The sequence below is a fragment of the Mastigoproctus giganteus genome, chromosome 3, assembly GCF_048544385.1.
Source record: "Mastigoproctus giganteus isolate SK-2022 chromosome 3, ASM4854438v1, whole genome shotgun sequence".
NCBI classification, from domain to species: Eukaryota; Metazoa; Arthropoda; class Arachnida; order Uropygi; family Thelyphonidae; genus Mastigoproctus; species Mastigoproctus giganteus.
Window position 1 is genome coordinate 180,784,433 of NC_143577.1, and position 21,992 is coordinate 180,806,424.

At 37.2% G+C, this 21,992-nt stretch overlaps 1 protein-coding gene across 3 annotated transcripts in view; it reads left to right on the plus strand.

Moving 5' to 3' along the window:
- The window catches only part of Rab4 (RAS oncogene family member Rab4), a 212,200-nt gene extending 196,504 nt beyond the window's left edge, over positions 1-15,696 (plus strand). For all 3 annotated transcript variants that reach the window (XM_090370777.1, XM_090370778.1, XM_090370779.1), the window contains 3 exons: positions 2,511-2,665; positions 11,750-11,845; positions 14,561-15,696. In XM_090370777.1, the coding sequence (XP_090226903.1) occupies positions 2,511-2,665; positions 11,750-11,845; positions 14,561-14,667 (358 nt within the window). In that variant the 3' untranslated portion in view covers positions 14,668-15,696. The remainder of the gene's footprint in view (positions 1-2,510; positions 2,666-11,749; positions 11,846-14,560) is intronic.
- The last annotated feature ends 6,296 nt before the right edge of the window (positions 15,697-21,992 follow it).

Genomic DNA, 21,992 nt, shown 5'->3' on the forward strand with positions numbered 1-21,992 from the left:
CTCTTTTGTAATTTTTACTGCACATGAGATAAAAAAATTTGAATAAATAATTCTATTTACATGTTCGTCAAACATTTCTTTTTTGCTTCAATCAAATTTGCAAGTGCTTCATAAGCATTTAGGGAAATTCTGACTTAATTAGAGTTCCGTGGAACGCAACCCTTCCATGAGTTGGCGAGTGGCTGTATATTTAACTTCATATTTTTCTGAGTTCCCTGACAAAAGCCCAAATGAAAAAAGCTCACACAAAAATTTCTGCACAGAAAAAAACCCCTCTATCATAAATGCTCACAAGAAAAATACCTGCACAGAAAATTGCTCATGGAAAAATGCTCGCATGGAATCTGTTATAACACATCGTTCCAAAGTCTTGGAATGAATTACCAAAAAAAAAAACGACGTGTTATTGGGTTTGCATTACTATATTTTCATGATACCTCCATGTATTCCTATGGGGTGCAAAATATATTTCCACAATTTTTTTGTTTGCACCAGCTGGCAAAAACTTACGTAAAGTCGAATTTCCGTAAAGTCGAGTATTACATAAGCCAGGGAGTGGCTGTACAGTTTGAGCAGACGGCAAGAAGGGCACATGGTGTTCTGATTTATCCGAATTTTGAGAAAGGATATGATTGCCCCTTTCTATATTGTGGCACAACCACACTTGGAATATTGTGTCCTGCTCTGGAGGTTGCATTTAAAGAAAAATGTAGAACTTCTGGAAAAAAATGTGCAAAGAAGTGCAACTAAGTCTTATCCTTGTGGAACAGCTTAATGTAGCAGTAGTGGTAGATCACCTGACAGGTGACCCTTGAAAATAATGTTCCAAAGTTAACCATTAATCAAGGATTAAAAATCTTACAATTACTACCTTTCTAAATATTGTCAATCTTTTACTGCAGTAGTTTTTGAAGTGGATTTTTTTTTTTATGGCTTTTATACATAAACTGTGCAAAAGCCTGTCAGGTGACCGACTACAATCTTTGCAACTACTGTATTTGGCTTTCTGCTTGAAGAGCAGCATGGTACCGACAAGCATCTGTGCTGTGTTCACTTATATTTGTGGGTTACTTGTTTTTTTTTTCCCACTAGTTTGATAAACATCTACATCATCCTTAGCATAGTTGTTTTTGAAAGATTTATTATTGTTTTCACATAGCAAAGAGGAAAATGGAACCTGATATTATCTCAAGATAGCCCCTATACTGCGGGATGCAAGATGCATAGTTCTGAAATAGTGTCCTGCTCTGGAGGTTGCATTTAAAGAAAAATGTAGAACTTCTGGAAAAAGGTACAAAGAAGAGCAACTAATTTTGTCTGCTGTAAAGTGCACCAAATTTGGAATAAATTTGAAAATGGAAGTAAACAATAGTATCAAATATATATGTGTATTTTTTAATTTTTAATAATATTTATACATAATAAGAAAAATGTGCATGCTTGAAATTACATGCACTGAAGTCTTTAAACTGTAAAATGGAAGAGACTGATGTCCAAAACTTTTTTTTTTTTTTTATCTTCAAAATAAAAGTGTAAAACATATAGTATGTTTTAAAATTAATTTTTTATTAAGATAAAATGCTGACATTATTTAAGCAGAATTTAAAAAAAAAAAACAAAAAAACATTTCTAGAAATTAAAAAGAAAGTTGGGCAGGTGACCTGCTACCATTTTAGCAAACTTAGAGGTGATAAGTAACAGGAGTGAAGGAAGAATATTGTTATTGGTGAGACCAGAACCAAAGATCACAAATTTATAGTCTTTGATAGTTAAGAGTTTTCAGACTTGATCTTATGTAGTTTATCTTTAGGTAACATGTTGTGGAACTTGGAATAAGTTGCTTGCAATGGTAGCTGATTAAGTTTTGCATAATCTTAATCCTTTTGACTGTGGGAATAATGATTTTTTTTGGCAGATGCAGAACCAATGTGCTTCCTTGAATTATTATGTCATTTAATACTAAATAATAAAATTGTATTGAACATAGTCATCAAAAAGTCTCTCCATTTTTCTTATTCATGTAATCTATTTTCAGTCTTAACTAGCAGAATAGAATAGAATTCAAATAATCTATATGAAATAAAAAGTTTATTTTGGTTTTAAAATGAAAATTGGGCCTTTCCTGTTAATAGTTTTAGTACAGATTTTCTTGTTGTAACAAGTGATATGTATTAAATAATTCTTACATTAATGTGGAACAAACATTCCAGCGTGTCCAGCTGCAAGGTGGATCTGGCTTAGAGGTTTTACAGATTTCAGTTACTGAATGTCAACAGATATGCTGACATTCAGTAATTGGAATCTGAATAGGAGAACTTTTGAATCTGATATAGAAGTTTTGGAAATAACAGGTGTTCTGCAGTGGATAAATAGTGTATACAGATTTGATTTATGACTTAATTATTGTTCTAATGTGTTATTGTGTATTGTTTCCATTCAAAAATTAAAGTAAATGTTGTTTTTAACTTGAAGGAAAACTATTAATATTAACTGACACTTTTATATTCTAGTCGGGAGACGTATAACGCTCTTACCAATTGGTTGACAGATGCCAGAACATTGGCAAGCCCAAATATCGTCATTTTATTGGTTGGCAATAAAAAGGATCTAGAAGATGACAGAGAAGTTACATTTTTGGAAGCTAGCCGCTTTGCCCAAGAAAATGGTTAGTATGTGTGTCTGCGTACATGGTACATTGTTATATGAATAAGTTTAATAACAGATATCGGGGTGGAAGCGATATATATGCCAGAGGTGTATTGGGCTCTGCCAGTGAGCTGAATGATTTTGTATTGGCTCAGAGGGGAGTGGAGGAGAGGTTGTTGAGGACGGATGTGGGAGGGGGGGTGCCTGTGGTGCTGAAGGGGAGCAACAAGGGAGGTAAGCAGGCCCTTGACCATGAATGTGGGAGCTTCCTTGGACCCATGGGCTGAGGATGTGCAGGTGTGGCCCTGGTTTGTGGGGGGATTAGGGGGGGGTGGCATGGGTGGTTGCAATCCTTTTGGTTTAACTTCTATTCCGGGGATATTAATGGAGGCACTGGTTAAAGAAGCACTGCAGGATCATCTAGACAAGACTTCAGTTATAGTTCAGACACCACATGGCCAATTTGATTGGATACTATGATGTGGTCACAATGCAACTGGATGCAAAGAATAATTTTGATATCATATACTTGGATCTTAGGAAGGCTTTTGAATTTTGTTGCACATGGAAGACTGCTTGCACGAATTGCAGCATTGTGGCATTGGAGGCAAATTTATGCTATGGATAAAGGGATGGTTGAGTGGGAGAAGACAGCGTGGTAATCAATGATCACTGCTCTTCATGGATTAATGTTATTAGTGGAGTCTCCCAGGATTTGGTGTTGGGTCCATTGTCGTTTTCTGTATTTATTAATGATATTGATGATGGAATATCAGGCTTAATGTAGGTGGTAGATGACTTTCATCAACGGTGAAATACCACCACTTTGCTTATTGGAGGCTTGAAGTAGCGAAACCCATGTTTAGTCTCTAGAGCAAAGTTTCCGGCATCCCCCTCCCCCCATACTTCTCCTTCAACCCATGCACGGTCATCTCATCATCATCATCAGCCATTTTCAATCCACTGCAGGATGAAGGCCTCTCCAGCAACTTTCCAGTTCCTTCTGTTTTGAGCACTGGCCATCCATTTACTACTCAAAAACTCATGAATTTCATCTATCCATCTCCGCCTTTGTCTTCCAGGTTTTCTTCTAGCTCCTCTTGGATACCATTCTGTTATTTTCTTAGTCCATCTGTCATCATGTCTTCGAGCTATGTGTCCTGCCCAAGACCATTTTAGTTCTTTAGTTTTGATAAGAATGTCCTCTACTTGAGTTTGCTGCCTAATCCATGTGTTTCTCTTCTTATCTAACAGTCTGATTCCCAATATAATTCGTTCCATTCTTCGCTGTGTAGTTCTTAGCTTCTCTTCCATTCTTTTGGCGAGTGCCCAAGTTTCACTTCCATAAGTCATGGTGGGGAGTATACATTGATTCATTATTTTACGTTTCAGACAAACTGGGATATTGCTCTTCAGTATGTGACTATATTTCCTGAATGCTATCCATCCAAAATTTATTCTTCTCTTGACTTCCAGCCATTTATCATTATTACAGCTAATAACTTGTCCCAGATAAGTATATGACTCCACCTTTTCAATTACTGCTCCTTCAATCATTATTTCCCTTTCCGTGGCATACTTGTTCATCATTACTTTTGTTTTAGCCATATTCATCTTTAGTCCAAAATCCTTACTAGCTGTGCATAACTGATTAAGATTTTCCTCTAATTCTTTGGGATCGTGGCTTATGACCACAATGTCATCTGCAAATCGTAAATGGTTTAGGTACTCTCCGTTCACATTGACTCCTTTCTGCGACCAGTCTAATCATCTGAAAGCTTCCTCAAGGGCAGCAGTAAACAGCTTCGGAGATATTGTGTCTCCTTGTCGAACTCCTTTCTCGATTTTAAATTTGCTACTGTCTTTGTCTAGTCTAATAAAGGATGTAGCACTCTCATATATTTTCTTCAAAATCATAATATATGGAGTATCTATGCCTTGTTTTTCCAGTGCCCGAAACATTGCCTTATGCTGTATGGAGTCAAATGCCTTTTCATAATCCACAGATGCCAGGCATAATGGTGTTTTATATTCGTTTGCTTTCTCCATTAGCTGTGATATTACGTGAAGGTGATCCATAGTTGAGAATCCTGTCCTAAAGCCAGCTTGCTCTTTCGGTTGATTCTCATCAAGTATTCTTTCTAATCTGTTAGAAAGAATACTTGATGACCCTTGTGAACAACTTGTAGATATGGGATAACAAGCTAATTGGTCTATAATTTCCAATTTCTGATTTATCTCCTTTCTTATGCAGCAAAACTATGATTGCATTATTCCACTGCTTAGGCATCACACCTTTTCTAATGTACTTTGTGAAGAGCCTTGCCAGTTTTTGTGTTATGTCTCTTCCTCCCAATTTTAACAACTCTACAGTAACTTCATCTTCCCCCGGGGCTTTCCGATTCTTCATTTTCTTCAATGCATGTTCTACCTCATCAGGAAGAATATCGGGTATGTCGTATGTGTTGCTACTTTGCAATCCATCTTCCCCACTGCTGGTATCATTCACTCGCTCCTTGTATAATTCTCTATAGTAGTCTTCTGCTATTTGAATTATGCCTTCTCTGCTGTTTATAAGTACACCATTGCTATTCTTCAGTTTCAGTATCATTTGTCTTTCTGTATTACTGCTCATGGCTGCTGATTTAAATCCTTTGTTTTCCCTTAATGCTTGTTCTACTTTTCTTGTGTTAAATCTTCTTATGTCCTCTCTGAGTCTCTTTCTAATGGCTTTGCATAACTCAGTATACTCAATTTTCTCCATGTCAGTGTTTTTCTTCCTCTTCATTTGTCGTCTTTGGTTCATCATGACAAGTGTTTCTTGACTAATTTTTTCTTCTTTGGATTTCTGTTTCCCTATAGGTTTCTTGGGCTTTATCACTTTCAGAAAGTTGTAATATTCCTCGTCGATATCTTGGTCCTGAGCAGTCTGCAGAAGCTCAAACTTGTTCTTAAGTTCCAGTACATACTGCTTTTTCTCCTCCTCTGCTATTTCAAAGACTTTTGTATTATTTACTCGAGTCAGTTTTTTCCTTTCCTACATCTATCAAGTGTACATCTTACCATTCTGTGATCACTTCCAACATTTACCTTATTCAGGACGGTAACATCATTCACAATATATCTTCTGTTAGTGAGGATGAAGTCTATTTCATTAGTTGTTAATCCATTTGGACTCTTCCATGTCCACTTTCTGTTCACCCTTTTCTTGAAAAAAGTGTTCATTACTGACATTCCTTGAGATTCTGCAAATTCCACAAGTCTTTCACCTCTTTTATTTCTTTCACCAATTCCAAAATTCCCTATAGTTCCTCTTTCTGCACTGTTTTGCCTTTTTCCAACCTTAGCATTGAAGTCCCCCATAATAATAGTGTAGTGGGTTTTCTGCTCATCTAGAAGACTCAATTTCAGTGTACATTTCTTCAACCTCTTCATCATCATGGCTCGATGTTGGTGCATAAATCATTATAATCTTTAGCTTGTACCTCTTAGAAATCTTGAGTATTAGTCTTGACACCCTTGGTGATGTACTTTTGAATTCCAAAATGTTGTTTTTAAAATCTTTATGGACCAGAAACCCAACTCCACCTTCACTCCTTTCACTGTTTCCATTGGTGTACAACAGATTTCCACTTGATAAACTTATAAGTGATTCATTTCTTCTTCTTGTTTCAGCCAAACCGATGATATTCCAATTCACATTTTCTAATTCCTTTTCCAGCTCTAATATCCTGTCTTCACCGATGAGTGATCGTATGTTATGATCGTACGTTTTGATGCTACGCCATGCACGGTACTAAGTACTATAGGTTTTGATGCTACGCCATGCATCAAACACATTTTGGTCTTGCTTTTTCAACTCATCTATTGCCATCCGTTTGTATAGAATTGCAAGGGCAGCCTTTTGCCTCTCCAAACCCTCTTTCAGTTTTAAGGCATTTTAATCTTGCACTCCACTTGTCCTTAATTTTTAAGTCCTCTAATTCCATTTCAAATTGTTTCATGTGGGCTAAAATTTAAAGACATGCTCATACGCAGTTACATGCTCAAAGAGCCACGTGTAGCTCGTGAGCTGCAGGTTGCCGACCCCTGATATATGGACGGACATGATCTGAAAAGGTATTTTCAGATTATATCCATATTCTCTTCTGCTTTTTTATGACAGTTACTATCAATATTGGAATGACTTTTATGACAGTTACTACTACAACATTAGCAGTAACTGTCATAAAAGTTGATTAAGTTTGGGATGATTCCTTCTCCCCATCTCTGTTTCTTCTGCATGTTCTGCCACTGCTCTCCATATATAGAGATTATACAAGTGCAAGCAGTGATTTTCCAGCTCCAAGAAGTGTTTTTGAACACTTTGCGTTTTTATTAAATTAACTGTCATATTATATCATAAGTAGCTTTATAGTCCAAGTCACGCTCGTTATTTTACATTTTTAATTTAGCTAGTAACCTAAATTTTTAGGTTACTACTAAATATACATAGAACGATTGTTTTGTTTGAATCTTGCTGCTATTGTTATAGTATAGAGTGAGTGGTAGGGGAATTCAAATTTCAAATCAATTAGGTTTTTGCATTAGTTGGATAATTTTTGTTATATATAATAATTAACTTAACTCCAAATCACTTGTTGGGCATATATTTGTGTTTAGCTGAGAATATAACTAATTTAACATTGTGGTCGTTGCGGTATAGCATAATGTATATTCTGAACTTATTAGCACAAGGAAGGTGCTAATAAGTTCTGTTTTACGTGAACTATAATGTAAAACTAGATAGTGTAATACGTATCACTCCATTTAGGAATCTATTAATTAGTGTAGTATTGACAGTTAATTAATTAAATTTATTAGCCTTATTAATTTTCACTTTTAATCAATTGTATTCAAATGGAAATCATCCCCGAGACGAGAGCAGCAAAGCAACGGGCACAAAGTAACATGAGTGCTGTGACTCAGGGAAGAACCGAAGGGGATGATTCTTCAACACATCACAGCCTAAAAAAATATGTAACTTGTGAAATGTTTGAGGACGTTCTAGAGCAGGACATGATCTAGCCAAGGAGAATATCTGTGTGCCAGGTGCAGAGAGTGTCAAGGAATTAGGTGCTAACTCAGCGTTATGATGGACATCTATGAGAGTTTGAAGAGTCGGGTAGATGCCCTCAAAGGTGTTGAAATGGGGGCCCATCAGGCTCTCTCAGCTGCCCAATTCAACACCAGAGCTCATTCTTGTGCATCATTCTGGCAATACAGCGGAAATCTTCAAGGCAGAATGTGCTGCGCCCAAAGGAGCTAGATGTTGTCGTTGACTGTATTGTGAGGGAGATGGGTAATATATTGTGTAAAAAGGATAGGTGGGACCAAGATATGTCTGCCGGGGGCAAAAGTTGATGACATTATAGAGCAAATATCTTTTAAGGGCATAGAGGGCGATATCGTACACAATGGCACTGACTTCTTTTTTTTATTGTTGTTGTTGGCGCATCGGCTTCTGTGGCCATATTGCACCTCCCAAGGTTTTTGCATTTTCTACTCTGATCCAAGCCAGAGGCGGTTTAAATCCCGCCTCTGATCCAAGCCAGAGGCGGGATTTAAACCTGCGACCTTTAGTTTGCCAGGCAGGCACTTTACCCACCCAGCTAGCCCAGTCAGCTCTAATGGCATTAAGAGTAGGAGATCTGCAGATTCGCTACACAAGTACAGGTCAGTGTTGAATGAATCACAAGCTAAGAGTTAAATATGAAAGTGCCTGCAATTCTGCCCAGACACAATTCGAGGGAGTATGTGATGAGAGAATGATGAATGGAACAAAGGGTTGCTCTTATGAAGAAAGGCTTAAGTTTTGCAAATTACGGCGTCTGGAGACTAGGCACCTGCAAGGTGATCTGATTGAGGTGTATAAAGCCTTGAATGGTTTGAGCATGCTCAATGCTGATAGAATTCTTCCTCTTGCTCAGAATAATCGCCTGAGAGGGCATAAATTCAAATTGAGGAAAGACAGTTGTCGGATAGGTGTGCAGAAGTTTGCCTTTAGCCAGCGAGTGGTCGATTGCTGGAACAAACTTCCATCCGTCATTGCAGAAATTGATAGCTTAAATAGATTCAAGGCAGAACTAGACAAACATTTGGAGTGAGTAGATAGGTGAAGTGAGAAGGGTATGTGTGTGTGTGTGTTTTTTTTTTTTGGCTGATGCTATATAAGCTTGCTTTCTTGCATCATGTGCCCTTGCTAATGCTAGAGCATTGTCTATCAATTCGGCCCTGGAGAGATTGTGCAAGGCTTGTGGGGTAGTGTTGTGTGTATTTACTTGTTCCATCATGGAACGAATAAATACATGGGCTATGTTATGGTAACTAAGAGTAAGAACAGGTGCATGTACACCAATGCTAGGAGTATTTTAAATAAATTCGATGAATTTGAGATGTTGGTTAGGACATCAAAGGTGGATATTCTTGGTATATCAGAGAAATGGTGTCACACAGATACAAGCAGTGCAGAATTTTGGAATATGGGGAGTACGATGTATAAAGAAAGGATAGGAAGGGAGGAGGGGTTATGCTGTTAGTTAAGAAACACAGTAAACCTACACTATCCATAGAATGGATAGTGCAATGTTGAGTCAGTTTGATGTGACAAGCACTGGGAAAGCAAAACTGAGAGTAGGAGTGTGTTATATAGGCCTAAAGACTCTGATGAGTACAATGAACAGTTGTACAGAGAAATAGTGGGCCAGTAAATCAGAAAGTCTTATAATGTGAGATTTTAACTTCCCAGGTATTGACTAGAACATATGGGTTAGTCACTCACACACTAGCTAGACTTTTGTGAATTTATTGGATGATTGTTTTCTACAGCAGCTTGTTCGTGAGGCAACCAGAGGTAGTAATACTCTTGATCTGATTATCAGCAGTGATTATACGTGCATTACGAATTTGCAGATAAAGGAACTGCAAGTGGCAATGCCTTTATCTGCAAAACTGATGTGGGATTTACTTAAACACATAACTACCATCAGGAGTAAAGGGAAGGGTTTTTGCTTGTGTAAAGATGACTACAGTGATCTGAGAGATTTCTGAATTTTCCATACAATGGGACCAACTTATGATGTTACCAGAAGCAAATTCTAAATGGGAAGCGTTCAAGGAAGTAACCTTCGAAGCTACTAAGCTTTTTGTTCCAATTAATATAATACTGTTCAAGGAAAAAGGAGCAAAGGGTGACATGAGTAATTACAAACCTGTTAGTCTTCTGTTACGGAGAGTTTACCGGTTAAAGGAGCAATGCAGGATCATCTAGACAAGACTGCAGTAATAATTCAGAAACAGCATGGTTTGTCAAGGGAAAATCTTGTCTGACCAATTTGATTGGATACTATGATGAGGTTCAAGGGAACTGGATGCAAAAAATAATTTTGATGTCATATACTTGGATTTCAGGAAAGTTTTTGATGCTGTACATGGAAGCCCACCTAAATGGTTATCAGATGAACTAATGACACTTGTTGCAGAGAATCAAAATGCATGGGATGCATATAAATTATTAGGAGACACAGAAGCCTATAGTACTTATAAGCGAGTCAAAGCGAATTACACACAAGCGAATGCAGATTATGAGAAATCTTTATCAAAGGATGCAAAGAAAACAGAACGACTTCTTTACTTATATCAACTCTACAAGGAAGAGGATGAATCAGGTTAGTTCACTTGATATCAATGGTTTGACTGTTGATGGTACTGCTAAAGTTTGACATTGACAAATGCAAAGTACTGCATATAAGTACTACAAGTAACCCCCGACAAACATACCAACTGTGTGGTACTACACTCAAGGTGGTAGAGAATGAAAGCGACCTTAGTAGTAATTGTGCAGTCAGATATGAAGTTTTCTGAGCAGTGCAGATAGGCTGCCAGAGCAGGTCATAGGGTCATGGAGTCTTGTCAATATCATTGACAAGACTCCATGACATCCTCCCTCCTAGTAGGAGGTGATTATTTCTTTGTATAAGACAATGGTAAGGCCATACTTTAGGTACTGCGTACAGGCCTGGAGGCTTCATTTTAGGAAGGATGTAGAGTTACTAGAATGAGTACAGAGAAGGGCAACAAGATTGGTGAGGGGAATGATGGGATGCTTTTACCAAGAAAGGTTTAAATTCTGCAGTTTGCAGCTTCTGGAGACTAGACACCTGCGAGGTGATCTGATTGAGGTGTATAAGGCCTGCTTATAGAGTGAAATCTGTATTAAATATTTGAAGGAATGCAGATGATTCTCAGGGATTTTGTGTTAATTCCCATACGGCTTCTATGGTGCATGAATTGTCTCTCTCTCTCTCTCTCTGTGTGTGTGTGGTTTAAATATAATATGGTTGTTGTTTTTAGGATCATTAGCAACTAAGGCTATATTGCTCTGGAGATATGTGGTGGTCGTTCCCTGACCTTTCTGCATCCTCCGTATTTGGTAGTCACAGGCTCGAACCCCAGTCTAATCAAGAAGCGTGTGCTACGCACTGCTGCTCCTGGCTACGGAGGCGCCAATATAATAAGGACAGGTAATTCATTCACTGAAGAAATGGTAGAGAAAGTAGTATGAAATTCTTTGTATTCCTTCACAAAATTCAAGATTATAGCATAATAGGAATATACTGAAACTAACATTTTCTATCAATATTGATGACCAGATGACTGTTATTTATGATAACACTTTTCTCTTAGAAATTTACAATCTGTAACTTGCTATTCTGAATCATGTTTCTGAACAGATAGACAAAAACACTAATGAGATTATAAAGTTTCCTCCAATATAAAAATTTAAAAAATAATTTTTAATTTTGAGGTCAATAATCATCCATGTGACTACTGAATCTACTGAATTAGCTGATCTCAAGTAGAGACAGAGAGAGTAGGTTTTTATATCATGAGTTATTCCAGGTTTTTCAGCCTGCATTTTTTACCACACACAAACAAAATTAATTACACAGATAAAGTCAATAATTTCAGGTGTCATTAAAAGAATAATTTGAATTTGTCATCTATTTATAATGATATGCAAATTGAGATCCTATTGAGATAGAATGTTATTCTTTTATTTCAGAATTAATGTTTCTTGAAACCAGTGCATTGACAGGTGAAAATGTTGAAGAAGCTTTCCTTAAATGTGCAAAAACTATACTTGCTAAAATTGAAACAGGTAAGTTGGGCAAAAAAACAAATATCTTTTAACTGCTTTCTTTAAAAACATGTATTCTCATCAGCTTATCTCTTAAAATATTTCTTCATAAAAGTTATTTTGAAATTGCTAATTTTTCTAAAGTATTTGATAATTTTACATATTTGCTTTTTGGCATGGCTAATTTGAAATTTCTTGATGATCTCTCTATTCACACACACACACACACACACACACACACACACACACATACACACACACACACACACACACACACACACACATGTATGTACACCGATTGGACAGAAATCTTGGAATACCTACCTAGTAACGTGTAGACCTAAGGGCAGTCACACGGCGAGGCATTGAGTCCACTAGTTCACGAAAGCATTCCACAGGTATTTCCATCCATGCTTGCTGTACCGCTGTCCATAATTCCGTTGCATTCCTGGGTGAGCATCCAAAGCTCGAATGGACCTTTTCGCTGCATCCCAAAGATGCTCCACAGGGTTCATGAAGGGGGAGGCCATTCCATGGTGGTAAAATCTGCGGAATGCTCTTCAAACCATGTTCTAATCACCACAACTCTTGTCCTGCTGAAAGAATCCATTGCCCTCTGGGTGCACAATGACCATGAAGGGATGCCGATAGTCTGTAAGGAGGGACACATTACCTGGACTATTCAGGTATGCATCTAGACATACCAGAGGTCACAACGTGTGCCAGTTGAACACTCCCCAGACAATTACCGACCATCCACCTGCCTGAATAGTTCCTTATTGACATGAAGGATGCATAGCTTCGTGCAGTTTCTGCCAGATATGCACCCTCCCGTCCACTGGAAATGGTCCTCAGTGGACCAGAAGACCCGTCTCCAATCATCCAAGGTCCAGTGCCAATGTTCTTTCACCCAGTTGAGCATAGTCCTGCCGTGGTGTTAGCAATGGAACTCTGGTGGGCCGGCGGGCCCCATAACCTATCGCTAACACCATGGCAGGAACCTAACGCTAACACCACTAATTTCCAAGTCATAGCTCTCTTGTTTGTTCCATTTCTGTTGTTGAACATTTAGTAGAAATGACCAAAAATTTATCCAAACTATGTTTCCTCTTCATTCTGATTTAAACAATTTATATTAAATGCAATTTAAAAACATTACTCACAAAGTAAAATTTCACACAACGTCCAGCTTGCATGCTTTTTGCACCAGGCCAGTCTTTTACGCCGATGAATCTTGGTTAGGAGAGGATGTCGTGGGGGTCATCTGCTGGTATAACCCATGCATGCGATGCATGGTTATGGCAGATATTGTTCCGGGTTGTTCCACGTTGTATCGAGTAGTCAACTCTTGAACAGTGCTGCACCTGTATGAATCATCGCACCAGCACTCAATCTAACATCAACTTTTCACTGACCTTTGCAGTTTTGTCATTGGTTCGTTGTTTGACCATTTTGACGCCAGTCCTTGTACACTTTAACAGTGGCTGCTCTCGAACACCCCACCAGTTCAGCCATTTGGGAAATCGAGCACCAGCTAGTCGAGCTCCCACAATATGTCCTTCATCAAAGTCCGATAAATCCTTCCTTCCTTTTACCCATCACACTCAGAATTTTACTGCCTACTGAACCACTAACACCTTGTCTATGCCACATAGGTCGACTAACTGCACGCCCTCATACCTTGTGTGATCAACAGGTCGCATTCAGTTTTCATAGGGGTGGTCATAATTCAGTGATCACTCAGTGTATGCTTGCTTGCTATAAAGAAATCTACAAGGAAAAGAAAAAAGCCACTGTCCAGTCATCCATTAATATGTTCCTTCATAAGGTTGAGCAGCCGATCCCATCTAAATCACCGCAACGGCATACTTATCGGCTTAAGACGTCGTTCTGGCAACGATGCTTGAGAGGTACAACTTTGACGTTATGCCTGTCTCCTCTTTTTTTTTTTTTTTTTTTTTAATTGCCTGCTTTTGTAATTGTTTTCTGCACGTTAGATAAAAAAAATTGAATAAATACAGTAAATAATTCTATTCACATGTTTTCGTCAAACATTCTTTTCTGATTCAATCAATTCGGCGAGCACAGTTGCGAGTGCTGCACAAACATGGGGGAAATTCCGACTTACATAGCATTCCACAGAACGCAACCCTTACATAAGTCGGGGAGTTCCTGTATTTTATTCTTATTAATTTATTTTTTGTTTCATTTTATTAGGGTTTTTTTTTTTTTTTTTATGGTGCAGCATAAGCTTCCTTGCATCATGTGGCCAATACTAACCATATATCCATAAGTTGATTAACTCTATACCAAATTACTGCAAAGCTGTAATTGCAACTACAAAATATTGAGAACTTATTTTGCTGATTTACAATTAACTTAAGTTAAATTTTGCTATTACGTTAACTCGTTATTTCAGTTTGCACACGTAAATGCAATAAAATGTATGTTTGGTTGTCATGATTTCCATTTGCATGATATAAGTTAATTCAGCAGTTATAAAAGGAGAACAAAAATGTTCCATACAATATTTTGGATTATATTTTGATATTGTGATATGAAACCAAAGCCAGCCTTCACATTAGCTGTGAATTAGATATTCTGATGTATATGGACAAAATGCTTGTTTCAGTGAATGCTGTTTGTTGCTTTCAATCCACATAAAGTGAGGTTTTATTGTAGTAATTATTCTACTTTACATATTAACATTAATGTATTCTGTTTTATTTCTTTTAGGTGAATTAGATCCTGAACGTATTGGTTCAGGTATACAATATGGTGATGCTTCCCTGCGAAGGCTAAACAGACAACAACAACAACGTCGCCCAGAATGTGCATGCTGAATAGATCACCTGCTGAACCACTCTTTATCATCACCTGCTGTGTGTTGTTCACACACAGTTGTCAGCACATATTGCTGCCTTCCATGACTGAAGTTTCTTTTGATTCTTTCTCTTCCTGTGGAGAAATAAGTCCTTACTCATACCTCATTTTCTAAAATTAGAAACACCTTAACATTAATTCTGACTACATTGGACAAGGTGGTATTTTGATGCGGAAATGAATACAAAAAAAAAGGTTAAAGCATTTTTGTCGTGGCAAGTGCTCTTCAAAGCATTTCTGGTTTCTCTAGAGGTTTTCATTCTTAAGATCTGCAGTTGTGGGGATCCTTTAATGGAACTGTACAGTACTTAAATGTTGTGACACATTTCTAAAGTTCTGTAGAAAGCCTAGAGGTATTTAACTCCATAGTACCTCATCATGACTGTGATTCATGTGGTGAAGCTTAAACATAGTTTGCATGTTAAAAGTTTGCAGCTGAATTGGTATATATGCCATTGTGTTTGTGTACAGCAGCTTGTAAATGTTAATAAAGTTTATTACAGTGATAATCTTTAACATGTTTGTTTTGTAATTTTTATAGTTTCTTTATTTATCATTGTTGCATATATTATGCATATTTGAAGTTGGTTTGGTTTGCCCATCTGCTTGGTGCATTATCATGCTTTTTTAAAAATAGTCACTTGCAATATGTGCACATCATTTTAGTCTTAATTATTATTATTTTTTATCATGTCATATTTTGTGCACAGCTCTCTACTTAAATCAAAATAATGCTGTTTGTGTTAATATTCTTAACTAGTCACATTTCTTTCTGTTAAGATTTGCAGTTTAAACTGTTGTTAATTTGTGCCAATTTTGATTCTTCATTATTCTGTTAGAATGAATGAACATGATTAGGTTGAAAAAAAGTAGAGAGGGGAAAAAAAAGCATTGGCATATGCGCTTCGCACTTTAAGGCCGTACTGTAGTTCCTAAAAGTAAATAAAATTTTTAAAAATGAGAGAAAGACATAAAAACCCTTTAGTTCATAATAGTCACTTCATAACAAAAAGAAATTATTGGGTTGGTTGTATTGTAATTGTGCTTTATTGCATTATATTCTATAGCTGCACAATGTATAATTTTTAAACAATGTAAGAAAATGTAAAGATACTATTAAACATTTATGAACTATCTGTATTTTACCCAGTCTTTGACTAAAGTCTTTATTGTGTCTGCTTGCATGCTGTGTATGTGAAAAATATGGACTGCTGAGATTGTTTTCAAAGTGGGGGAATATTTTCGTTCTCAACTCTTTGTTGAAATCTATTGTAAGCTATAAATTTAACAAGTGATGACGTTTTTATATGCTTTATTTCTTTGTAGAAACAATTGATTTAAATTTTTTTTTAAATCATTGGTTACAATTGCATATTAATTTAAATCATTAGTTTTTTTACTGGTTATTAGATATTCTCAACCCTTTCACATTTCCAATAAAAATGTGATTATTTCTTCTTTACAGCTTTTCTGTATGCAGTATTTGTCTTGCCATTTACTTAAATACAAGACAAGTTTTTTTTCCACTTTTTTCCTCACGAAATGAGGAAGGATTGTCAAATTATCAGTTGAGGTAAAAGGGAAAAAAAAGGTTTTTTTTTTTTTTTTTTTTTTTAAGAACCTAGGGTCATTTGTTTTCTTAGCTCTTCATTTAGCATGACAGTTGTTTTTGCACACAGACATTTTTAAGGCAGCATGTTTTCATTTATCAATCAAGGAAAAGAAAAACTTCTATTGCCACGTACATTACACATTTTTCAAATCTATGCACTGCTACATAAAATGCATGTCTCATATTAACTTAGCATTCTGATATCACCTGCAATTAGGTGAAATTATAAATTTCTTGCCATCAGGTAGCTACACAGCAGTATAAAAAAACTTTATGTAAATTGATAGTTTAATTGGCAGTACCTGTCAGATTGAATAAAAACAGATGAATACAACTTAACTATAGAATAATTGCAAGTTGCTAGAACAAGATTAGTTTGCATGCCACTATCAGGTTCTTGAAATCAGGATAGTAGTGATAATACAATTAAGAAAAGTCACCTGAAATTACAAAATCTGAAATCATTCCCCAAATTTACAAAAAACATTTTCACTTTCAGCAATACAAGGATGAAAACACAAAAGAAATGCAACTAATAGTAATGAAATACAAAACAATTAAAATTTGAATATAATCTATCTTTACTCGTGTGTTTTTTTTTTTTTTTCATTCATCACATTCCACTGAATGGAAATGAAACATGAGATTGGTTTAATTTTGCAATGTAAGGTGATGCATTAAATTTTTCTTTAACTGCAATATTTTGATATCTAGTTCATTGTTGGTAACTTAAAAATTGTAGAAATTTTTAAGTTACCAACCATTTTGCGAAAACTTGCAATTGTTTTGTAGTAAGAAACACTTATTTAATCTTATATCGAAACCGAATAGCTTGCTGCCACAGTGAATTTTTACATTTGCATAGAATTTGTTATTCCTTCTACATTCTGTTAAGGTCACCAAAAGCTTTTCATGGGAGGGAGATAGTTTTCTCATAATATACACATAGTTATATAAAATGGTTATAATTTATGTTCACTTCAGTTGGCTCTATGTGGTGGTGCGTAATTAGGGTGGAACACATCATGCCCTGGGTGCAAAATTTGGGGGACACCTTTTTATGGTTAAAAAATGCAAAAATTCCAAAAGAACAGTTTTCAAGGATGCCATTTTTTTTATTTGCCTATTAACACTGTATTTATACTAGGTGGTAGATGACTCATCAACCGGTGCAATACCACCACTTTGCTTATTGGAGGCTTGAAGTGGTGGAACCCATGTTTAGTCTCTAGAGCTAAGTTCCAGTCAACCCTTCCCCATCTCTTCCATCATGCAGTATGATTGATGACTTTTGAGGTTATGATGAATGTCGTGGTGAGATCCAATATTCCTTATATTTCGAGAGTACAGCTCTCAAACGGTGTTCGCAGGCAGGCCTCTAGTTAGTACACTGGACCGGACCTATTGGTAACTCTCTAGGAGACTTACGGATCACAGCTAGTGTATAATCTTGCTACCTCTACTCTGCCAGATAGTGACTGGAGGGAGTCCGAGTAGTATGTATGCAGGGAGCATTGTAGAGGCCACGTTATGTCAAGGATCTGGGTATATTCTTACCACATGTACGCCATATCCAAAAATTTCATTACTTCATACAGCATGTCCCACCCACTTTTTCTTACTATTGAATACACCATGAAGTGTCAAAATAATAGAGCAAGCTTATCTGCGAAAAGATCTAAACCTCCCAAGGACTTCCTAATTCATTTCACAAATATACGTGGTCTTAATTCCAATCTCAACGATGTCCATTTCCACTTGCAGTCTTCCAAACCCAATGTACTTTTTCTGACTGAATCTCAGTTATCAGTTGATTCAACTACTTCTCATCTCAGATGTCCAAATTATTTGCTGTATGATTCCTTTCGCCTCAAAGGTGGTACTTGTGCATATGTCCGTTCTGATATTCCCTGTCAGAGACTTGGCAACTTGGAATCTCCTCTCTTTGATCTTCTCTGGCTTAAAATCTCTCTACCTCATTGTGTCGAATTCATCTGTTGTCTCTACCGTTCTCCCAACTCCACTAATCACTTGGAGCTCTTTGCCTTCCTCTCTTTGCAACTTGACTTTCTCCAGTCCAATTTTCCTTGGTGATTTTAATATTTACAACTCCAGCTGGCTTCCGTTTTATAGTCATACTGACCCAGTTGGTCGAGATGCTGAGGCTTTTGCAATTACTAATGACCTTGCACAGATTGTTCATGTACCTACAAGAATACCAGACAATCCTAATCATACAGCCAACACGCCTGATCTTTTTCTCACAAACAATGCTAAGTACACAGTTAAAGTGAGAGATCCTTTAGGCACCTCAGATCACAACTTGGTGATTGTCTCTTCTCCAATGGAGCCTTTATCTCATGGCTATTCCCAACCTTGTGTTGTTTGGCATTACAAGAATGCAAAATGGGATCGCCTGCGAGATTTCTTTTCCTTGGTCAGATTACTGTTTCAAAACTTCTGATGTCAACGTTTGCTCAGATTGTGTTAGTGAAATTATTCTTGCAGGAATGGAATAATTTATCCCACACTCAACTTTAAAATCTCGTCCTTTATCTAAACCTTGGTTTTCCAATAAATGTGCTAAGGCTTTTCAAGAGAAGAATGTTGCATATTGTAATTGGCTTGTTTCTAATTCTTCAGTTTCATTTTCTGCCTGCACCAAAGCTTGCAACAATTGTAAAGCAGTTATTAATCAGTCCAAACTAGAGTTTGAACAGGCTAAGAGAAGAAAACTTGCTTCTTGCCCTAATGGTAGCCAAGCATTCTGGTCCCTTACCAAAGATATTGGCCACAACTTTTGCCCATCGCTGCTCCCACCTCTGTCCAAACCAGATGGTTCTGTTGTCACTTCAGCCAAGGATAAAGCTGACTTGGTAGCATCCCATTTTTCTTTCAACTCATATATTAATGATCTTGGCAAAACACCTCCCACCATTTCCAACACGCTAAATTCAATGCCTCCTGTGGTCTTCCGTCAGGAGGATTTTGATGAATCTTGATGCTAAGAAAGCTCCAGGTCCCAATGGTATTTCTCCACTTGTTCTCAAAACCTGTACTCCTGTTCTTTGCCACCTTTTTTCACTTTCTTATTCCAAATGTGTTTTTCCTTCTGCTTGGAAATTTGCTCATATCCAGCCATTTCCTAAAAAGGGTGACAAATCTCTCCCATCCAATTATCGGCCCATTGCAATTACTTCTACTCTTTCTAAAGTAATGGAGAAATCAATTAACTGCCAACTCTTAAACTACCTAGAAACCTTCCATCTGATCAACGATCGTCAGTGTCAATCCACTGATGATGTAATTGCTTATATTAGCCATTTATGGACTAATTCAATGGAAAGGTTTGGTGAAACACAAGTAGTTGCTCTTGACATCTCAAAGGCTTTCAATCGTGTTTGGCATAAAGGTCTAAACAAGCTACCATCTTATGGTTTGCCAACTGTTTTTAGTAATTGGTTATCCAGTTTTCTCTCTGATTGTTGACTGAGGGTGATGGTAGATGGCTCTCTGTCTTCTAACTTCTCCACTAATGCCGGTTTCCCCCAAGGTTCAGTTCTTTACCCCATTCTTTTCCTCTTGTATATTAATGACCTTCCATATCGTATCCATAGTTTTGCTGGTGATAGCACATTGCATTCCACTTTCCATTTTGAGAAACCTTGCCCTGTTCAGTCACCTTCAACTTCTCGAAAATCTGCTACCAATTCCTCAAATACCGATCTTCAGGTAATTCTCCAGTAGGGCAAAGACAACTTAGTTGATTTCAACCCTTCTAAAACTCAGTCTTGTCTTATATCTCGCAAAAAGGATTCTTCTGCTCCTGTGCTTATATTTAGTGACACTCCAATTTCTAGGCAAAATATATCTCTTTTGTGGATTACCCTGACTTCTAATCTCTCTTGGCACAAGCACCTTACAAATATTGCTTCTTCTGCATTTAAAAAACTTTTTCTCTTTCGCTCTCAGCGTTACTTTTCTTCCAAACAGCTGCTCACTGTATAAATCGCAAATCCGCCCTGCCATGGAATATTGTTCCCACAACTGGGGTAGTGCCCCCAAAACCTCTCTCAGGCTTCTTGATTGCATTCAGAAAAGGGCAGTTAGGTTAATTAATGATTCATCTCTAACAGAGTCTCTCCACTCGCTGTCTCATAGACGTACTGTTTCAGATACTTCCATGCAAACTGTTCTGAATTGGCTTCTATAATTCCCGCTCTCTTTCAAAACAGTCCGAACACGTGCCATTAACATCCATTTACTGTGCAACTTCAAACTCAAAACCAACTTTTCATCTTCCTCGTTTATTCATTTAACTGCCGTTTTCTGGATCAACCTTCCTTCATACGTATTTCCTGATAAGTACAGCCTACAGAAGTTTAAGTCCAATATCAACAAATATCTTCTTTCGTCTTCTCAATCTCCAACCCAAGCATGGTATTAAGTACTATAGGTTCTGATACCTCTGATGTTTGGGGTTTACATAAAAAAAAAAAAAAAAAAAAAACTACTACTAGGTGGAAAAACCATTAATGGTAATAAGAAAAAAAACGGACACTATTCAACATGTGGAAACGGAAAGTACAAAAACTGCCACCACTTGACACTGGTAACGCACTCAACAGATCTCAAATGGTACTTCTAAAGGTTTGTGCTTTGTTGGTAAAACTGATTTACCATAGCAGCAGCATATCTATGGCTAAACTCAGAGAATACTAGCATTCAAAAGAATTAAATAGGTTCCCAAAATTGAGATTAATCAAAGGCACAGGTAAGTTATAAGTCATAGCAAAGGAAATCACCCAGTCACGGTGGCTGTCTTTGAAGAAATTGCTGTTATGCCAGCGGAGCAATATGAAATCAAAGTTCTTCTGTTAGTACTAGGGCAGGATCGTGACAGATTAAGAGTTGGGTGGTCAGCTGTCCAAAAAGTAATACAATTCATCGTTCATTGATACCTGTAAATGATCTATGTGGTGCTATTTAGTGGAATTTTTATGTGTATCAGCAAAAGACCACTTTTGTGCCATTGTGTATTATATCCATACAACTTTGTGGTTAATTACAAGCTAAAAAACCTGGAAAAACGCAAAGGAAACTCTTGCCTTCTCCTCAGATTGGCTAACAACTCCAATTGATAGGCTGTTGGAAATTTCTCCAAGTGAAACAGGGCAAGACCATTATACTGTCATGGAACAGTACATCCCTTTTCAAGAATGCCCATGCATCCAATAGCACAGTTTGGCCGTTGCAGCAAATGACCGACATAAGTATCACTGTTGACAACCTGTTACACACAAATGCAAGTGGATGATCATTAGTTTTTATAAATAAGTTTCTGGGTACCATGAACCACATTTCCAACAATATGCGCACAGAGAGGGTGATGTAAGCAACTTGAGGCACTTGGCTGGCTGGATAAAGGGGTTGTATAGGCTGGAAAGGAGGGTAATGGATCTTTTACTTATGGATTATACACTGACAGATACAGTGTATAATACATAAGGAGCCAACTGATGACCATAACATCAAATTCTAAATGGGAAGCATTCAAGGAAATAATCAAGAAAGCTACTAGGCTTTAATATACCAATGTTCCTCCTCGTGTAGGTAATTATTCAGGTGTCTTTCGAATTTCCCCAAACTGTCAACATCTGCCACCCATGTAGG